Raw genomic sequence first — 19,829 nt, forward strand, 5'->3', positions numbered from 1 at the left:
ATACAAGATCTGCAAATAAACTATTCCCTCTTAAACTGCATGAGCAAGTCACTGGTGAGAAGTTCACAGTAACTGCAGATTCATCTAGTTTTAAATGTCAGGAAAAGTTTGAAGAATTCAGTCTGTCAACACTAGACCAGTCATATACATAGTACTTCACAGAAGTGTTGTGAGAAGTCACTCAAATGTGAAATATAGGCAAAATTTTTACACTTGATAATACTCCCAAATGAACACCTCAGCATGTATCTGATATGGGTTTCAAGCTCACTGTTATTTTCATTCAATAAAGGACATTTCTTAATTTTTCCTAACCATAAAAAGGGAGAAAAATAGACTATCACCTGGAGAATTAGACTCAAGTAGACATTTTGTAGAGCTACATAATATATGACTGCTTGTATCTCTGGAAGTTAAAGATGAAACAAAAGGTACCTTGAATACTCCACAATTACACATAAGTTTTAGCTCCGACTGTGTAAAAAAAACAAATGTAACTATTGTCTCTCCTAGTGAAATAAATACTTATTCTACCAGCTACTGGAAAGAAATTAATTGTTGCAATAATTAAGTTATACTTTTTAGGCAGAAGCAGTATCTAGGTGTTAAAAGCGCATATCTCATGCAAGGTAGAAAAGGTACTGAGGCTTTCACAGCATTTCTACTTGTACTTGAGGAAATCATACTCACTGGGGTGAAACAACTGGTAAAGAAGTAACTATTTAGTATGTCAAGCCAACCAAAACTGAGATAATAAAGAAAAATTGACAATAAAGAAAGGAATGTCTCTCATATATGGTGAACTACCTAGGAGGTATAACTGCTTCTGGACCATAGCGTCAATTTTTTTTTTTTTGGGACACATAGACATGGTACAGGCAAGTGAAAAGGAAAGGATACCTATGCTCAAACATACTCCTGATGGCTGTACTTTTAAATAGTACACCATAAATAAGCATAATAGACTAGATAGAACACTCGATGATTTGAATTCACATGCAATCTTTGAAACAGCCACTTACCACTGTAACTAAAAATGGCAACAAAAGTCAGCAGGTATGGAACCAGACATCTTGGAAAGCAAGGAGAAATTTTGATGGTTTGTTTTGTTTGGAACAATTTATTCACAGAACAGTAGATTAAAACATCCATTGGTAATGTTCAAGAACTCAGGAACAGTGAACTTTTTAAATAGCCTAATTATTTATTAGGGAAAATATTTAGAAAAGCAGTTACTAAAGATATTTGGAGGACACAGGTAGAGAGGTAATAGTCCCTTTACAACACAAAAAATATCTGCTGTATCATTAACTGCCTGAGAACTGCTTTTTTTCATAAAGCTTTGAAGATACGTATCTTGCAAAAGAGATATATCTCAAGGAATGAGAAAAATACACACACCTAATGACTTTTTTCTATGTCCTTCCTACGTACAACCACCTTACCGTTGGGATTTTACATATGAATAAGGGAAAAAACCAGTGTAATTCAATATCATCCTCTTAAAACAGTCATAACAAAAATTGAGTCTTTCCTGAAAGCAAGCCAAGGAAAAGAAAACTGTACTAGTGGTACTTTTTGCAGCTGTTTATATCAAATATTCCTTTTAAATACGATTGCAAAGAAATAAAACTAGATGGGTTTTAGAGGCAAATGAAAGGCACACCAGGAAACTAGAGAAAGGGTGCTGGGGATCAAAAATTATATTCTAAAACCAGGCAGTATTCATGCAGAAATATCCTTGGCAATCTACAGGTTGAAGGACCCAGCCTGAAAGGCTATGTAATAACATTATAGAACCAATTTAACAGCAAATGTAACATGGTTTCTGATACACTGAAACTTTTTAACGCTGTTTATACCAATGAATGTTAATTTCATCTATCTACAAGTAATATATTCCAAATCTTGCACAACTAAGCTACAATGTAAGCAGTGCCAGAACACAAAGGAATCATATATACATGATGAGTCTTACTGGAGGATGGCCACCTTTCACATCCTCAAGGACCCTTTTATTCCCAATTACAACTGAAGGTAAAATCAATACAGCTATATTTCTGTGTGGCTAATCCTGTTAGACCCAACACCCACTCATACTCCCACTGTCTGCCCCGACAGCAAGCACAGGACTGTGCCACCACTTGAGGTGACCCCCTGAGCACCCAGCGCTCCCAACAGCCCATGAGCTCTCAGCACATCCTCTGCGGTCTTCCTTGCTTACAACACAGTATGGCCAACTTTTGCTCTGCCCTTAAAGTAAACATGAAATAGTTCCCTAGATAGTTCCACAATGAATGTTATCTGCAGACTGTGGTATTTTGGGGAAAGGGAGAATGAGACAAAATATACAAGCACAGTTTTCTTCATTTCCAAGAAGAAATCTGTCTTTTTGTGGTGATGGCTTCTAATGCATGCATTCCAGTTTTTCTAAAGCTAGCACCACAACTGGAAAGTGATATATAACCAAGAAGATCATCTTCCTCTAAAAACATACCCTGCCACTTGAATACTGCCCACTTCCGACAAAAAAAAAGACTGAAAGGTCTTAATGTGACACAGAACACAGAGTGTTCAGATTTCAGAGGGACTGTCTGAATTTACTAGGCTAGAAAAGTTCAAATTACAAAAATAATTCCTATCTGAATCACACAGTCAATGTCAAGGTGCAAAAAGCAGCACTGAAATATTTTCCTCCATTTGATATACTCACCAAACCTGCAATGGGGGTCGGTAGTCTATTGATCTTCTTTACCAATCCCGGCTTTATTGCATTCAGCAACCTATTATGAGAAAGGAGTATTTTATGAGTGGTAAGTCACAAAATCCAAATTATCAAACACTTTCCCCCAGCACATAAGGATTTCAGTGTGGCTGGAAAAGAATCTCCCCTTTGTCCCTTTTGAAAACACACATTGACACCCAAATTCCATCACTGAAATGAAGAAAGAATGGGATGAATATCCATAGCACAGTAACTGAACAGTATTTATTTTATATCCTAAATTGGTCTAGACCACATCAGTCACCCAGACAGATTCTGGGGGAATTTAGTCACATCATCACTGCATACAGGCAGGTCATGCCTGGAAGGGCCTGAGAGGAGAAATACATAAGGTATCCAGGTCTGGCAGTTTCTGCAATGCAGGAAAGTAAGAAAGGATGTACCCTTAATGGGTGGCCTGTCTACTTTTCTTCATCTGTACTTGAACTTAAATGCCATCCTTGCATATCTTGTGTAGAATGGAGGGCCCCATAAATCATAAATGAGAGAAGACAAAAATGGAATCCATAAAAGCCCCATCTCATCATGAAAACACCATCAGGCCAGTGATACCACAGTTGAACACTGTTCAGTGTCTGAAGATTAGCAACCCCCCAAATCTAAGTCCCTCACCACCCATGAGCACGCCATGAGATGTGCTGACATGGCTCATTGTTAGAATACTCAAAAAAATGACCATGCCCCTGAAATAAGGGAATTTTAATTGTAAAATCCTGTTGCAACAAACACTGTGTCTTCACCACCCTTCCCCCAAGAGAAAACCATAATGCCTTTTATCCAAAGAATAATTCAACCAGTTCCATCCGCTTGGAAGAAAATCACCAGGTCAAAAAACAGACTTAAAAATCAAGATCTTTGAAGAAAAACAGAGTTGTCTGCTTAAATTTAAAACTGTGAAAATTAGAATAGCCACTATGGAAGACAGGAACCTCATTTTGGGCTGACATGGTCTCCATTCAAGAGCAGACTCCTCTGGCAGCTTATTGCAGTGGTAAAATTATTCATATTTAATATTTGAGAGGTCTGGCTGAGAAGTTTATCCAAACTAAAAGAATATTCCTTTCAACTAAAAGCTAACTGTCTGTGATGGTTTCCAGCTCCCTACTTCTGAGCTAGGATAACAAGGGGTGTGCCACAGCTCAAAGCTTCACCAAGAGCCATCTCTCCATAGTGGCACGTTATTTGCTGCTTGATTCCTTAGGACTGTGGCAGTTTGCAAGCTCATGAAGGAGTTCATTCCTCCTGGAGTGAATATCTGGCTTTATGAACATTGAAATGATCACTTCCTCACCTCTCTCCTTTTCTGTCTCCCCGAAACAGTATATAGGTTGGGTCTCTGCAATCAATTGGAGAGAGCAGGGAAGCAGAGTGGGAGATGCTATTCTCAGTTTTCTATGAGCATAGTTAATATAGCTTCTGTTCCACTTGTCCTAAATTGTAATCATGTTATTACATTCTTGAAGTTCCCACATCTCCAACACCATCACATCTTGGGAATAGCATCAAAACAAATATGAATGATATTTTTGGGAACTGGGGGTATTTTTTTAAATCTTGAGGTTAAAAACTCCATAACCCAAGCTCATACAGATTGCTATAGTATTCCTGCCTTCTGCTTAAGGTAGAATCTAACACTAATGTCCTAAAAACAAATTAATTAATATACTTTTATATACAAAATATTTACTTTTCCCCATTAGATGAAGAGAATGGCAAGAATACACCCGCCTCTCTTTTATAACCATTATTTCATTTCACAGATGAAAAAAAACCCTTTCTCCCCACCCCCCAAAAGCTACTATGGTACTTTTTAACCTTACATGGCAGCAACCTTGTAAAACTACTATTTTCCATTTAGCTGCTACACCAAGCAATTTAAGATCTTTTTATTTTTTGCCAGAGGACTTCTTTCCAAATACTGTAGCTCTCTTGTGACTTCAATGCTCAGTCTGCCTATTCTGTCTCAGGGAAAAAAAGACTCTATTAGCTAAAGCATCCCATTTTCTTTATTACTCAAACGTGAATACATCAGGCACCATAATCAATATCGCAGGTGCAGATTAATAGTAATAGACAATAATAGAAAGCAAAATAAAGAGTCCTTAATGGAAACATCAAATGCCAAACCCCATTCTAAATAAATCTTCAAAATGGCCTGTGCAGACTTCCCTGTGAAATATGGGAGAAGGATAAATTGAGAGGAGGGAAAGGAGTAGGGAACAAACAACATTTTAGGTCACCATTTGGAAGCTGAAGAGAGAGGAAATGGGATGGGGCAAGATGGAAAACCCTGAGGAAGAAATTAAAATTATTATTAAAAAGTTTGCCTCCTTTTGGAAACATTTCTAAGCAGTCTGGTACCAAACCCTGCAAGACTTGCTCACTGCAGAACACGTCAAAGGGAGGTTTCTTCCAGAGCAGACTGACTGCTTCTGAATTATTGCCTCATCTAGAGCAACAATCCAGATGCCAAAACATTGAGTGCCTTAAGCTTGCTCTGCTACCAACCAGCTGAAAAGTCATGCTGTTTGTGCAGAGTGTCTCAATGGTCACCTTCACTCACACAGTTACTGTCCATCCCTGCTTCTCAAAAAAGCCCCTAACTACACCTCTTCTTACATAGGCCTGTATATACAAACTAAATTTTCTGTGCCAATTTAGACTCACATAGAGCACATGTCTTGATATGTAAAGTTTTATCATCTCTGGTAGGTTTCTGTTGAAATGTGGGGCAAACAAGACCCTTCACCATTTTGCACTGGGGATCTGGCACAAGACCCTCGGCCATGGCCCAAGGGAAAGACTCTGCAGGTGAGAAAAAGCACTAACCCACACCTTGTCCTAGCAGCCCGTGACAACTGCAATCCCATGCTTCCTTGCCTCACCAATCCTAACCAAAAGACTTGACTGCCCTGGGCTCCCTGATCCCAGTCCTAATCCTAATCCTTGGCTCATTCTGAGTGACCCCAGCAATCCCACCAAACACCCAAAAGACAATAACCCAAACCAGGATACAACTAAGAATTTTCAGGCTCCATCCACAAAAACCAAGTCTCTACATACACATGTGACCTACTCTCAGACCCTTCAGGCTCTCTGTGGGGATTCCTGTCCACCACCCCTGGCATTTATATGCCTTTCCTGAGTCAGAACAATCCTCTCTACTACTCAGTTCCCTTCAGTCCAACATAGAATCATTAATGTTGGAAAAGACCTCAAAGATCACTAAGTCCAAAAGTTAACCCAGCACTGCCAAGTACCCCACTAAACCATGTTCCTATGAACCACACCTACACATCTTTTAAATACCTCCAGGGATGGTAACTTGACCACTTCCCTGGGCAGCCTGTTCCAATGCTTAACAACCCTTTCAATGAGAAAATTTTTTTCTATATCCAATCTAAATCTCACCTAGTGCAACCACACACTCATCCTCCCTTTTCCCTGTGCCAGGGCTCGCTTGGACTCTCCAGTAGCTATGTAGTTAAATGAAGCACAATAAGACACTGCATAGAAGCTAAAACCTTAGACCTGCCTTACCTTATAGAAACGAATGGGCACAATGGAAGTGGAAAGCTGCTCTATCCCCACTCATAGGGAGAAGCCAAGTCACTTCCTTCTCCTGATAAAAAACAGCTCTCATAGGTATGACAAGAATCAATTGCTCTATTCGTGCTGTCCCCAAGGCTTGACATTCCAGGAGATAAGGTATCTCCACAGCTGGACAGACAAGCTGAAATCAGTACTAGCCCCAGTGTGACTAACCTATTAGACCTTCCTGGGGTTTTTTATCATGAGTTAAGAATTTGAAAAACTTCTGCCAGGAAGAGAAGGTGTTTCAGGGAACAGTTGATAAAAGATCTAATGAAAAGCACCAATAAATTGCCCACAAAATTCCTGCTAAAAAGCGTCAGTTAAGAAAATATTCAGATGATGGATGCCAAAACCCAGCCTCCAAAAAGACCTTGTTTCTACAAGGAATTGGAAGAGAAGCATTTTCAGTGGATAAACTTCAGAAATGGAGAAAAGAAAGGTTGAAGTGATGCATGTTCACAGATCAATCCAGGCTGCAGGGAGAGGTATCCAACAGAGTTCTTTGCTCAAGTAATAGATCATACTCCTAAAATGAAAAGCTGGCTAACGATCTGATTTAAAAGTAAAGGGGCATTTAATATTTGAGAGTTCAGGAAATTCTATCTGCAGTAAGCCTTCACAGAGACATTTCTCTCTTCAAATTAAGTTTTACAGACTTACATTCAAACAAGCAGCCTTTCAGCCCTTGATAATTATTAGCCTAGACAGCTTCAGCATCCACACATTTTAAACTCAAGCTCTAGTGGCAGCTCCAAAATGCCCCCAAATATTTGAAAAGGACAGAAAAATCCACTACTAGTCTTAAAGATGATCAAATCACATTAAAACAATGAACAATGAAAAGTCAAAATATTTTGTTGCAAAAGACATGACTAAGAAGTTTCAAAATATAAACATGTTCCTGAGGTCACAAAAATATTTTTGAGAAAACATTCTTGAGTGATTGCTAATGATGCCCCTGACATCATTTATTTAGAATCAGATGAACAAGGTGCTTTTTTAAAAGCAGGACAGAACTGACTTTGTCCTATAAAGGGCTCATAGTCCAGTCTACTATGTAAAAAGTGAGTAAAGACCTATGCAAATAAGTAGCATTGAGAAAACAATATTCCAAACACAGGACTGCATGAGTCTTTCTCTGCCAAAGACTGAAAATATGAACCAAATAGGGGCCTTGAAAGCAGCTCAAGAAAGACAACAGGAAAGATTGTGAATAAGTAACTTCACAAGCTATTTATACAGAACCTAACATCACAAGGACTGATGATGTAAAGAGCATCTCATGTACCTACAAATCCATGCATAGTTTTTACACTGTGTCGCAATGGCCATGGATAATTGCCTGTACTAAATATGCTTTCTTAAACATACACTCTTGAAAAGCTGAAACTTCTCATGGGATTACCTTGCCTTACATTTGAGCAACACTCTTTCTGAGTGAGTCAGTGTTCCACAGTCTCCTGCCCTGTCAATAACCAAGCATCAGTGGAAAAAGCTCTACTACTTAGTTTGCTGAAATGTCTTTTCTTTTTAAACATGAATACACAGACAGGTCATTCTATCTGTACACAAGCATGTCTCTGACTGGCTATTCCCCTCTTCTCATCATGGGCTTAGCATTAGGGTTTATGCTACCTTTGACCCCTCATCTAAACCGTATTAATAAACAGCTCTTCATTACAAAACAAGAAAACTTAAAGATTAGGAGCTCTGTATTCATATATAAAACTGCTTCAAATGTCCTCACATGAACTTAATGCTTAATGAGCCTTGGGGCCCATCTCTCAAACCTAGAGACATGCCAAATTCACGATGCTGATAATGTTTTGGCTTTACAACACAGAGCCTGAAAACCGCAGGAGAACACCAATTCCTCCTCACCTCAAAGCACAGGTCATATTCAAAACTTCAAATATGCCTATAAAACTCAAATACCTAGTTTCCAATAATAGGAAAGTCAAGCAAAATATTAATTAAGCATAATGTCTGGGCATCCACTGACTTCTCCACTGTGCACTACACAGCCAAGTGCTGAACTGATGCCAGGCCCATACCACTGACAGACAACTAGAATGACATATCTGAAAAATCCTATAATCTACAAAGACTATTTGTTTTCCCCTACCAGATGACATAAGACATTAACTTGCAAGAAGAACAACTGAAACACCATATATACAGCAAAGGCTCTTCTTCATACCTCACGGTATCACTGACTGGGAGCACAAAAGTTTTATTATTCCATAGCATTACACTTGTACTGATCTGGCATATATCCAGCCCTTGTTGAAAACTGCATTCATGTCAGCCCAAAGCTTGGTCAGATGCACTAGAACCATGCTGCACATCCAAAGAAAGTGTTCTCTGAGAAAATGCAGCTCATTCATCACCAGTGATATGAAGAACACAATCTAAGGGGATTTCTAATTTATGGAACAAAATTATTCTCATGACAGAATAAATGATAAATTCCATTAAGTAATTCCTGGTCATAATCACTTTCAGCTCACTCAGATTTATAGCCACACTTAACATTTTCTTTAAATACCATTAAAATAATCTATGTGCCTGACTAACTTCTTATCTTCTTTATTAATTTAAAAGTAAAGCCTAAAAACTTTCTGGCACTTTTTACGAGCATATATTTCTAGTGTGCACAGCAGAAGAGGACTGCCTTTCCTATGTATTGTCCTACAAGAGAAAAAGTGTAAAACTTTTTTCTTAGTTCACTGTACATACACAATTTTACCCAGATTACTTAAAAGCAGTAAAACATCTTTGTATCTCCTCTTTCAAAACACAACAAAAAAGTTACAGAGTTAAAGCGTCCCAGTTTCAAAGAATAAATGTAGTGTCTGCACATTTTACTAAACTACATAACACCATGTGTGAATATACAAAATTACTGTCTCTAAAAAACAAAGAGCTTCAGAATGTGCTCATAAGTTTGTATCCAGAACTGCACAGGCAAGTGACATCCTCCTTGAACCACAGAGTTAGTCCTCTTTCACTTTTGTATGTGTATACCATTATTTCTCAAGGTATGCAGTTAAATATTTGTTAGAACTTTTATGCTTGAGAAAAAGCAAAGATTTATTATGCCTGCATGTACTGCTATAAATTGATTTTAATACATATATAAACCAGACATGCAGCTAAACTGTTCTACATACAGAACTTATTACACACAATCATGATGTTGTTGGACTCTACTGCAAAGCCAAATAATTTCTACTAATATCCAAACAGGATTCAGTTTTAGTTCACCGTTTAAGGTCTTTTACCCAGGATCCATATCCCAGTTGTCGTTATTCTTCTTTATGGTCTGGTCCTGCTCCTGACATTAGAATCTCAATACTACTAATACAAACTTTCAGTGTGACTGAATTGCTTGATTCCAGAGAAAGACTGAGAGAAAATATGATCCAAATTGCATGTCAGAAGTTCTTACAGATACATTGCATATATATATACTTTTCAGATAATCATATCAAAGCAAGTAATTAACTCAGATTTTTGAAGTCTCACATCCCTAAAGAGACCTCTCTAACTACTGAACACCCAGCGTGAAGGAAGGAATCCTGCAGGGTCAGAGCTGGACAAGGAGAGGTGGGCAGCAAGGAGAAGGGGAAAAAAATTAAAAACACATTTGCAAGGACATTAGAGCAGTAACAACTGGACAAGGTTGCAGACATATGCATTTTTTCTTCTTGTAATAATTTTTAAACTTATAATAGCAATTGTTGCATGATTAGAAATAAAAGAAACCTTGAATTCCTTACCTGCTGTTTCAAAAAACCCAGCAGAATCCCCCAAACCAGCAGGGAAGGCAGAGAGACAGGATATGCACTTTTTTGGCAGTCAACCTGCATTCAGATGCCTGAATCCATAGAATAGGAACACCTAAGCATTGCAACAACCAGATCTAATTTATTCCTCATTAATCCTCTAGCTTCTTATGATATCTGGGTCAAACCTAAATATTAAAGCTATGTAACAAGGGAAAAAAAAAACCTGAACATGTGCTGGAACAGCAATAGGGGATTTCCCGTGATATTTCCTGCTACTGGTGTTATATTCCTGCATCATATAGCTTTCAACCATGACCTCAGGAAGGCACATTTGCCCACCCATGCAGAAACTCCTCAGTCTTTTCATATGAGAATTTAATTCATAAAGCAAGAACAGAGCAAGAACTGCCTCTGCCTAGCTATTATGTCTCTTGCTGAAATCACCATCTGCACTGATGTCAGACAGCTATGCTAAGAAAACCATGAACTCATTTCAGACAAACAGAAGTCGTAGTCACTGGCTTCTCAGCACAGCTGGGTGAACAATTAGAGCCACCACTGTCTGGGCAACTGCACAAGTGGGCTTTCAAATAGCCAGAAAGAAGAAAGGGCTTGTGTTTCTCTCATCTGTCGACTTGTTGCTTTATGGCATCCTGCATTGTTTAAATATGCCCCTCAGCTGAGTGCGTCAAGCTATAAAGTTCACACTGAGGCCAGATCAAGATGCCAGCCAGAGCACAAACACTACCAGAGAGGCAGGTGCAAGGCTTGTGGGTGCCTGGGGCAACCATACGCATCCAGGACTGCTCTGCTAGTCACGATGGTGCTCCACAACACATTCATCCTGAGAGTCTGAGCTTTTGGCATTGCACAGTTGCATTCATTTTCATTTATTAAAATATGTCGATGGTTGCTAGATGAGAATGAATCATTTATAACCAGTGTAGTGATGTCTGCTTGCGTCCGTAGGCTGTGTAGGGCATAGAGATTGGGATCAAGTGGGATCAAGTGGCCTGCCATTATTGTGTATAGGGGTTCAACAATCCTGCTACAGACAGAGACAGAGATCCCCCTGCACCCTTTTGCACAAGACTAGTCTCTTTGGGGAGTGGACGCGGGCATGGTAACTCCCCTTCTGCAAAACACCTGCAAAGTCAGAAGGTATCTTGAGAAATGTTTGGGACATTCAAGGCACACTGACTGTGTCCCCACTCCTGACAGCAGTTTCCAGTCCTCTAGCTGCTGGGATCCCTCAGAACCCAAGCTTGCTTTCAATCTTCCTCACAAAACACGACAGGCTTTTTCAGGAAAACCCTGAAACAGTCATGTGGAAGCCAAGCACAACCATTCCACACTCACATGGACATCACCCTCATAAGTGTCTGGCTGTGAGTTGTCAGTTAATGCCAATTGCAGTGAGTACTGTCCTGTGGATATAAACAGAGGTAAGTTTGCTTTTCCCCTAAAACTTCAACAAATCAGATAAAACCTGACCAAAAGCACTGAGTTCTTCTAACTTCAGAAACTAAGCTATAATTTATTTCTTGTCTTCTGAAGCTGTCAAAGACTTAGATCAGGCTTTCAATCTACATGTTGAAGTCAGCTGCAATTAAAGCACAACAGACTGGAAGAAGTTAAGAAAAACCTTGTATACCACTACATTTTTTTCATGAGGTACCCTGGTAGGTTTCTGATAAATCACAAAACTCCTGTCTACAAAGACAATATTGCTTGTGGCAGCTTTACAGTGCTTCTTAACTGAGCAACAGATAGAAAATTAACTATCAGTGCTTCACTTGCCAAAGTACTTTTTGAAGAAATTCTAAGAGCTCTCAGCATTACACCCAGAAATTTCTGTTGAGTTCTATATTTTACAGTGGATATGGAACCAGTGAGGACTACACTTCTACTGCTGGTGCTATGATTTGTTCATCATCAAGAAACCAAACTCGAAGGCCAAATTGGCAGCTTTTTCATTAATGCTCTGTAGCCTAATAGAGTTTTCACACATTAGCCACAGCTCGTTAACCAAGAGCAGGATGCAATACAAACATCACGGCTTCTAAGTCTTGAGGCAGAAGAGACAGATTCCCTCAGGCTGATTTGCACTGATCCACAGGAGGTAAATGGGGACAAGCAATTTGTCCAGTATCACAGAACAGCTTCAGAATATAACCAAGTATTGTCCCTCGACCTGGTTTTTACTGGCGCTCACAACCTTCTAAGAAATACATATTTATTAGTCTCATTAGCAAAACATCAGTTAGTTAAGTCTTCCATCTTAAAGATTTACAGCATTTAAATCAGACTACCTCTGCTTACTTGCAGATAAGATTACAATCTAATCTTGAAATACACATCCCTTGCTTTTTATACAACACAATTCAACCTGAACATTTAAAGAGCACTGTGAAGTGATTCAGCACACAGCACTTCCCTTCAACACACAGAGGAGAGAGATCTTGTGCAAGAGGCAACCCTTAAATACAAAGAGGGTATGGTCCTTCTGAGTTACACAACTCTTGATCAACAATAACAACTACTTCCCTCCTCCCACAGCCACTCCTCAGCAAAGACACGCAACTACAATCAAAACAGATCATATCATTTCCTTTATGTTTTTTCACCTTTAAAAGCTAAAATTCAAGCTGTCTGATTAATGACACCAGTGAGACATACAGTAGTATTTACACAAGTAGGTTTCACATCTATGGTAAGCTACCTAGAGCTGAGTTACAGGGTATTAGCTCAACTCTACTGCTGAAAACATCTTCCAAGTTCCAGTACCTCGAATAGTATAAAACTGTACCAATAGCTGCAGTTGTCCAGCTACACATCTCAGGAAACTTCCTTTATAAATATGCATTCAGTTCTGCAAAAGCTTCATCATTCTGGTGTGCAAGAACAGTGTTTATCAACTTAAGTGACAACCTTGCACATCCAGGGAAAGAAATTGGTCCATACAGGTGACTCAGATCAGCATATTCTCCCAAATGTCTGACAACCTGATTTTCAAAGGACTAAGGGCATTAAGGCACATTTGCAAATTGCTCTTAGAAGTCACCAGCTTTGCCATGTAAACCTAAAACAAGGTTTTGGAAGACTCTTCCTAAAAACTAGCTATTAGAACCACAGAGAGAAATGTGCTAAAGTTCACTTGCATCTCTCGTCCAAAAATTACAAAACACGTCATTGAAACACACCTTTAGGCAAAATTTAGAGGATGCCTAACCTTTCCAGAAACTATTAAAGCAGCTGTGTATTGATGGTATTCAGATGGCTAACTCCTGACAGTGTTCAGTCTTGGAGCTGGTCCAAAACGCCTCATTGTGTCAGAGACGTCCACAGGCAGGTTTGGAACACCGTTTGCCAATATGTGGTTAACAACTATAAATAAAGGAAACCAAAAAGCCAACATAATTTTTTTTTTTTTACCAAAATTTAGCTAAGGAACTGGGGTGGAGCAAGAGAAGCACTTTGCAAAACCTGTTTTCTTTAAGCCACATTTCAGCCTTTGCCATAACAGTAGCTTTGGAACTGAAATGATACTGCAGTGAAATACCACTGTGCACAATGTCAAAACTCTCAATAGGAAATCAACAATTGGACATACTAGCTAAGGTTGTTCTGTACTTTAGTCAAGATTGTATTCAAGGCTCAAAATTGTAAGCATTACTTACTCACACAGAAGAATGCCGTTTTCTAATCCGGAACGAAAATCTTTCTCACCAAAACTTCTGCCTGTCACTTGCTGCAAAAGAGTAGGGGGAAACAAAAGAGTGACAGCTATTAGAAAGTGAGCTTTACAAGAGCAATTCATAATATTCAGTTAGAGCATCTGCTGCATAAGGGACCTTTGAGCTTTACAGGCCTTGCAGAGAACTAAGTCATGTCCACTTCTCCTTCCCATTTCATCAAGCTATTTAACATACAGGACAAAGTATTTGCTCTAGCCAGTACAATTGCAGATTATAAAAGAACTGTTTTCTAGAAGTAAAAACCAAAAATGACAGACCAAAAACTACATTGCAATCTTCAGAATATTTTAAAAGTTTTATTGTATAGTACTTTGAATTTTAAAACTATTTCATTTAGACACACTATGTATTTTTACTGCTTTTTCTGCGCATTAAAAATTTTGCACTAGGCTTGAGTCCTTATGATCTTTATAGAATAAGCAAAGGCTATTGAAAGCACTGGCATGACTTAAGTCACACGCCTCAATACTCAATATTAAAAGATACTTCACATCAGGAATTCAACTGTGAGTGTGAAAATAAACTCAGTGGAAGCTAAGAGTTAGGCAACTTCTCACAGTCCCACCAGGTACACTTGGACCACGAGGTACACTTTGCCTCACAGGTTCTTAAGCCAGTCTGTGCTGCTTAGGGATGGAACATCAAGAAACCTTCTAGGAATCCCAATCTCGCCTCAGGGTGCCAGATGCTACAAGCATGACTGAACCCCATTGATGACTCACTACTGTGTTGACAATGTCTTTCCATTCGTCCTCATATCATTCTCAACAGATTACATGTTCAGTTAAAAGTAAAGAATACTTTTTATTATCATCACAAATGATATAAAAATAGTTGCTATGTTTAGAAACACTGAACAGAAACAATACAAAGCAAAAAAAAGGTTTTAATTGTCCTGCAGGAGGTCTTCTCTTTACCCAGGCAAAACATTTACCGGATGCTTATAGAGTTCTCATGGCTTGCATCCAATCTTTCAGCAAGACCCTTGCTCTGGGTGTTGCTTCCACCAGAGAGAACCATGACTTGGGGACACATTTGTCATTACCTCCCTGTTTTCTCCTTGCTGTTATATTCAGATATAAGACCCTTTCCCTCCTAGTTTCCTGTTATAAAGACAGCAATTTATAAAAACTGACAAGTTTGGCACTTTCCCACAGGATTAGCAAGTTTCAGAAATGCTGGTTATAGCTATGCAGTCTTGTAGAGCAACGCTTTTTTAAAAAATTGAAATGTAAATGCAAAGCCTAAAATCTAACCCTTCACTAAGCTGTAAACATATTGCTTTGTTCAATGTGAAGGAAGTTCTCCCATACTCTGAAAAGTGCATCATAAGGGCATCAGTGGACAATCATATCTTATGCAAATGCATAAAGTAGAACAAGGCACTGTACTGCACTCAGACCTCTGAAGAAACCACAAGTAATTTGCCAGTAGTAAAACGACCTTTAACTATTTAAACTCTGTCTGGTTACAGTAAATAACCTCTAATCTTGATCTGCTGGGACAGGGGGAAAACATGACAATAAAACCATTAGCATTTGGGATGAATTATAGGCGGAGCATATAAAACCTGATTTTTGTTTCATTCACAGAATACAGTACAGAAAGGAGTAGGAAGAGCTATTTCATAACAGCCTGGCACCAAGTGGCTTTTCATCTATGAAAAAAAATTAAGAAAAATTATAGTTATCTTATTTTACTCTTCAACACCACATGTCCCAGCTACAGAAATCAGTCTTCTTATGCATTTGTTGAAGACCCTCATTTAACAGCATTGAAACTGTTACCACAACTCAGGTAGGAATTTACCTGCCAAAAGCTGTCATGTGAGTATTGCTGTCATTACTGATGATGTAGGAGGGTTTCATACGTAACTTCTGGCTGCACAAATAAAATAATGAAATGCAGATGCCCAGCTGGCACACGAATTCATCCAGTGACAGGTACAACACACACTGACAGGAGGTGAGGAAAGACAGGAAGGTCCAGGAACAGGGCATGTCTGTTTGAAAAGGAACTGGAAGTAAATGAGGCATGACAAGGTTTATGCCTGTTCCAGATGATGCAGCTGCAGAGGGAAAACATTAATCACCTACAAGTCTCCTGATTTAGTCAATTAAAATGTAAAAACAGTTCAACTGAAAAAGGCTAGAAACTAAAAATAAGCATGAAGATGACATTATAAATGACAAAGATAAACCCAAAATGGGACTGAGAGGAGCAAGAAGCTGGATCCACCTTTTCCAGAGGAAATGAGAGCTCTGTTGCTTGGCATATGCACACACATACACCTCCCTCCCTGCTGGGGGCACTTTGGGCCATACCCTCATGAACAACTACTGCATGCCCACAGGCCATCCTGGTGCACATTACTGAGATAACCTCTGCTCAGCACACCTACAGCGGGAGGAGACAGCATTTAAAGGGACTTCAAGCAAAAGGATTGGTGCTCTCATATTTGCAAACACAGAATCCCACACAGCAAAGTGCACAGTTTACCCAAACCCCTGAAGAAACAGAATTGTATGTGTTAGCCACAGTATCACAGAACTGCCGCATGTATCACAGGATTCTGTTCATATTATTGATATAAGCTGTGGTCTGTTCTTACTAGCTTATCTTCCATCTCTGGGAAAAGAAGCCTCCAGTTTGCTGAAGGAAACTCTGAAAACACTGACACACAAGGACTAAAGGGTAGTGCTCGCAGTGCTTCTACTGAGCTTCACTGGAAAAAAGGGAATTGTTCATCTGCAACCAGGTACAGAAAACTGAAACATGGAGGAACAAATCTTTAGCCCATCAGCTTTCATAGTACAGAGAACTGGTGTTCAGAACTGAACCTGCACAAAACCAGTCATGAACAGATGCAAGGCAGTCTGTATCCCAGACTGCTGTCTCCAGGAAAGGAAAAAGGAAAAGTATCACCAAAACCCAAGATATTAACTCAGAGAACATTGAAACCTGGCCTTTCTTTGCAAGACCAGGTTTCCAGACCACCACATCTTACATGCTTTGGAGACACAACTCCATCTTCTATCTTGCACTCTCCCTATCTCACTGTTACAGACCAGCACACTTAGGCAGTGCAGGAGGAAGCAGGATAGATGGAACAGTTCCCTAGTCACTCTGCAATGGCAGCACACTGTAATTCTTGCAGTGCCATGGTACTGAAATTAGAACAAAGCACCTTAAACACAAAACACAAGTTGTATCCTGCTAATGATTAGAAGAAAAGCCTCCCACTTCTTTAATAAGTTCTATAAAGCTGAGTGGAAAAAAGCTGCATTTCCACGTCATACTGTAAATTAAAAATAGAGAACAGAAGCAAAACAGTATCATTTATTATTGTGTGCTTCATTTATGTGAGGAGGAGTTGTTTTTATTCATCATCTGGATGATATTTTCTTCTCTGTAAAAAGCTGTAAGCGTCGCAACCAGGGCAATTATTTGAGTGCCGGGTGCATTTCTCAGTCTCCCTGTCACTTAAAAACAGAAAATGAACCTAAAATGAGTAATAAAAGCTTTTCATGGCAACAACTTTAATACATATTTGCACACAGTAACACTTGGTATATATGGTATTGTTGCTGATTAACTGTTTTGTTCTTTGCAATTACACTTGCTACTAAATTTATGTCATCAAGGATGGCTGTCATCCAGCCACTAACCAGTGCCATATTATACAACTTTATTTTCCCAAAGCTTCAGTTTACATTGTTTTCCTTGCATTTTATATTGCTGCTGGTGCTTCCTGAGATGGAGCTTGCAAAGCCTCTCGTGTCAAAACAGCTTAGGGGCATGAAAAAGAAAAGGTGAAAAATTAGTGAACAGATGCTGGCCTCAGGTGAAATTTATCTACGCCAACAAGATATAAGTAGTTGAATAAACACTTGGTCATCAGGGATAACATACTGAAAATAGTTTCATTTTCTATGTGCACATCTGAAAATGCTATGTTACGCAGTGAAAAAAATTAGAGACACAGCAAAGAGAGATCTTTGTTTCTCATTACATGTTTTTGAGAGCTTATGAAGCAAGAGAGGAAAGAAAGATTTTCAGAGTTTCATAGGCTGTTCATTTCTTTTTATGTGAGTATGCTGCCTTTCCATTTTTTATAACCATTATTTTCCCCGAAATGTTTCTCTATTTAAATGAAAAAAACATGTCCTACTACTTAACTATGGAGATATTATTGTAAGGCTTAAAGTGTAATAATCAGGTATGTATATAGAAAGCATTGGATTGTAAAAGCAGCAGGGAGCACAAACCACCAAAAGCAGCATGACAGCTTTTAGGGCATCAGGATTTGGCTCCTTTTGAGTAATGAATTCCTACTTCCCAGTTTCTGAGTTATAATTTGAGCCAGTAAAATGAATTTGCAAATTAAATTCCATTTTTGTATAGAATAGGCAAGAGATTTCTGAACTAAACCAGCCTGACCAGTTAAAGCCAGCTTCACCTCTGCAGCCCAGAATTGCACCACATTGCTATGACAGTGCAATGGAACCTGGAGACCTTTCACTGGCTCCTCTTTCAGCCACGTATCAATCATGCAATGTCTGTCTGGAAAAGTGGACACATCATCCAGGCTTGACTTCCCTCTCCCTTCTGTCACAGAGGGATTTAAATTGCTAAAATCATAGTGATGTAAACCAGTCCTGAACAACTTTTTTACAAATATTAGGAATCTAGTATATTTAGTACAGAGAAACTTGAAGATTGAATGAATGGAGTTTTCCAGGGGCAACAAATACTGCTGTAATGTACCTGTCTTCCAGGAAAGTTGAATGATGACAAGCACTCTGCTCAAAGCCTTCCAAGGCTTTACAGGATTGAGGTAATTTACTACTGAAATCAATAAAAGAGCAAACAACTTAAATATCTGCAGAGTGTAATTCTACTCCCAAGGACAAAACCAGCATGAGCTCAGAAGACTAATGTGGCCAGCAATTAATCACCTGAAATTCTGTGGTATGGAACTTGAAAAATTAAAGAATACATGGGAGGATGAGGGGAGATTTCACACTTGGGCAGCAAGATTAATCTGCAAAGAAAACACTTAACACTATTTGTTTTTAGATCTTCCACTTCCTGGTCACTTAAGTTTAACTGCAATTTGCAAAATTAACTACCTGTGCTGAAGTTCCCTTTGTTCTTTTCCTCTGACTATTCACCCTCAAATTATTCTTTAATAAGACAGAAAGCTGACTCACTCTTTTTATACTTCACAGAAACTTCACTTTTTCTAGCAGCAATAGAATAAAATAGCATATTCTCCCCCATTTGCTTTAAATTTCCTTCTGCCACGCTGTTGATTGGGTCAGCAGTTTGGTGTCAACATATAGCATGAGAAAACTGTACCCACTAATACAAATATACTGTCAACCCCTTTGTGGGCCCAATTCTAAGTCCCCACTAAAGGAATGATTTATTTACTAAGGGATGCTAGTCAGTGCCTTTTGTTTTCCATGAAGGGAGTAACAACTGAAAAAAACACAACAGCTGGGTTTTTTTCTGATCCTTTGCATGGATTAATGAGGACATGATCCTATGAATGAGCACCTATATTTAATGTGTAGACAAAAAGAACTTGCTCAGTTAGTACTCTGTTTAGAAAATATGACAAAAGAAATACTTAAAGAGTAGTACATACCACCAACACCACCAGCTATTACCCTACATAAGGTTTTAAAGCTAAGACTGGGAAGGTTTTGTGCTTACTAAATCCTGCCCACCACCAGAGCTTTCCACACTGAAATTCTGCATTACTAACAGCAGTATTAAACATGCAGGGTTGCCATACGTTGCTTGGATTTATGATCTTGCAGAGCCGAGCACATTTCTGCCAGGACATCTGGTAGTATAATCCCGTTTCGCTGGCAAGCTGCTAAGGAGTGTTAA

At 39.0% G+C, this 19,829-nt stretch overlaps 1 protein-coding gene across 12 annotated transcripts in view; it reads right to left on the reverse strand.

Annotated features, from left to right (window-relative positions):
* The window catches only part of LIMCH1 (LIM and calponin homology domains 1), a 179,224-nt gene that overhangs the window by 98,392 nt on the left and 61,003 nt on the right, over positions 1–19,829 (reverse strand). For all 12 annotated transcript variants that reach the window (XM_085059073.1, XM_085059071.1, XM_085059070.1 and 9 more), the window contains exons 2-3: positions 13,851–13,921; positions 2,714–2,783 (exon numbers count right to left, since the gene is read on the reverse strand). In XM_085059073.1, the coding sequence (XP_084915199.1) occupies positions 2,714–2,783; positions 13,851–13,921 (141 nt within the window). The remainder of the gene's footprint in view (positions 1–2,713; positions 2,784–13,850; positions 13,922–19,829) is intronic.

Source organism: Lichenostomus cassidix, chromosome 4 (assembly GCF_008360975.1).
Source record: "Lichenostomus cassidix isolate B80296 chromosome 4, HeHo_3.0, whole genome shotgun sequence".
Taxonomy (NCBI): Eukaryota; Metazoa; Chordata; class Aves; order Passeriformes; family Meliphagidae; genus Lichenostomus; species Lichenostomus cassidix.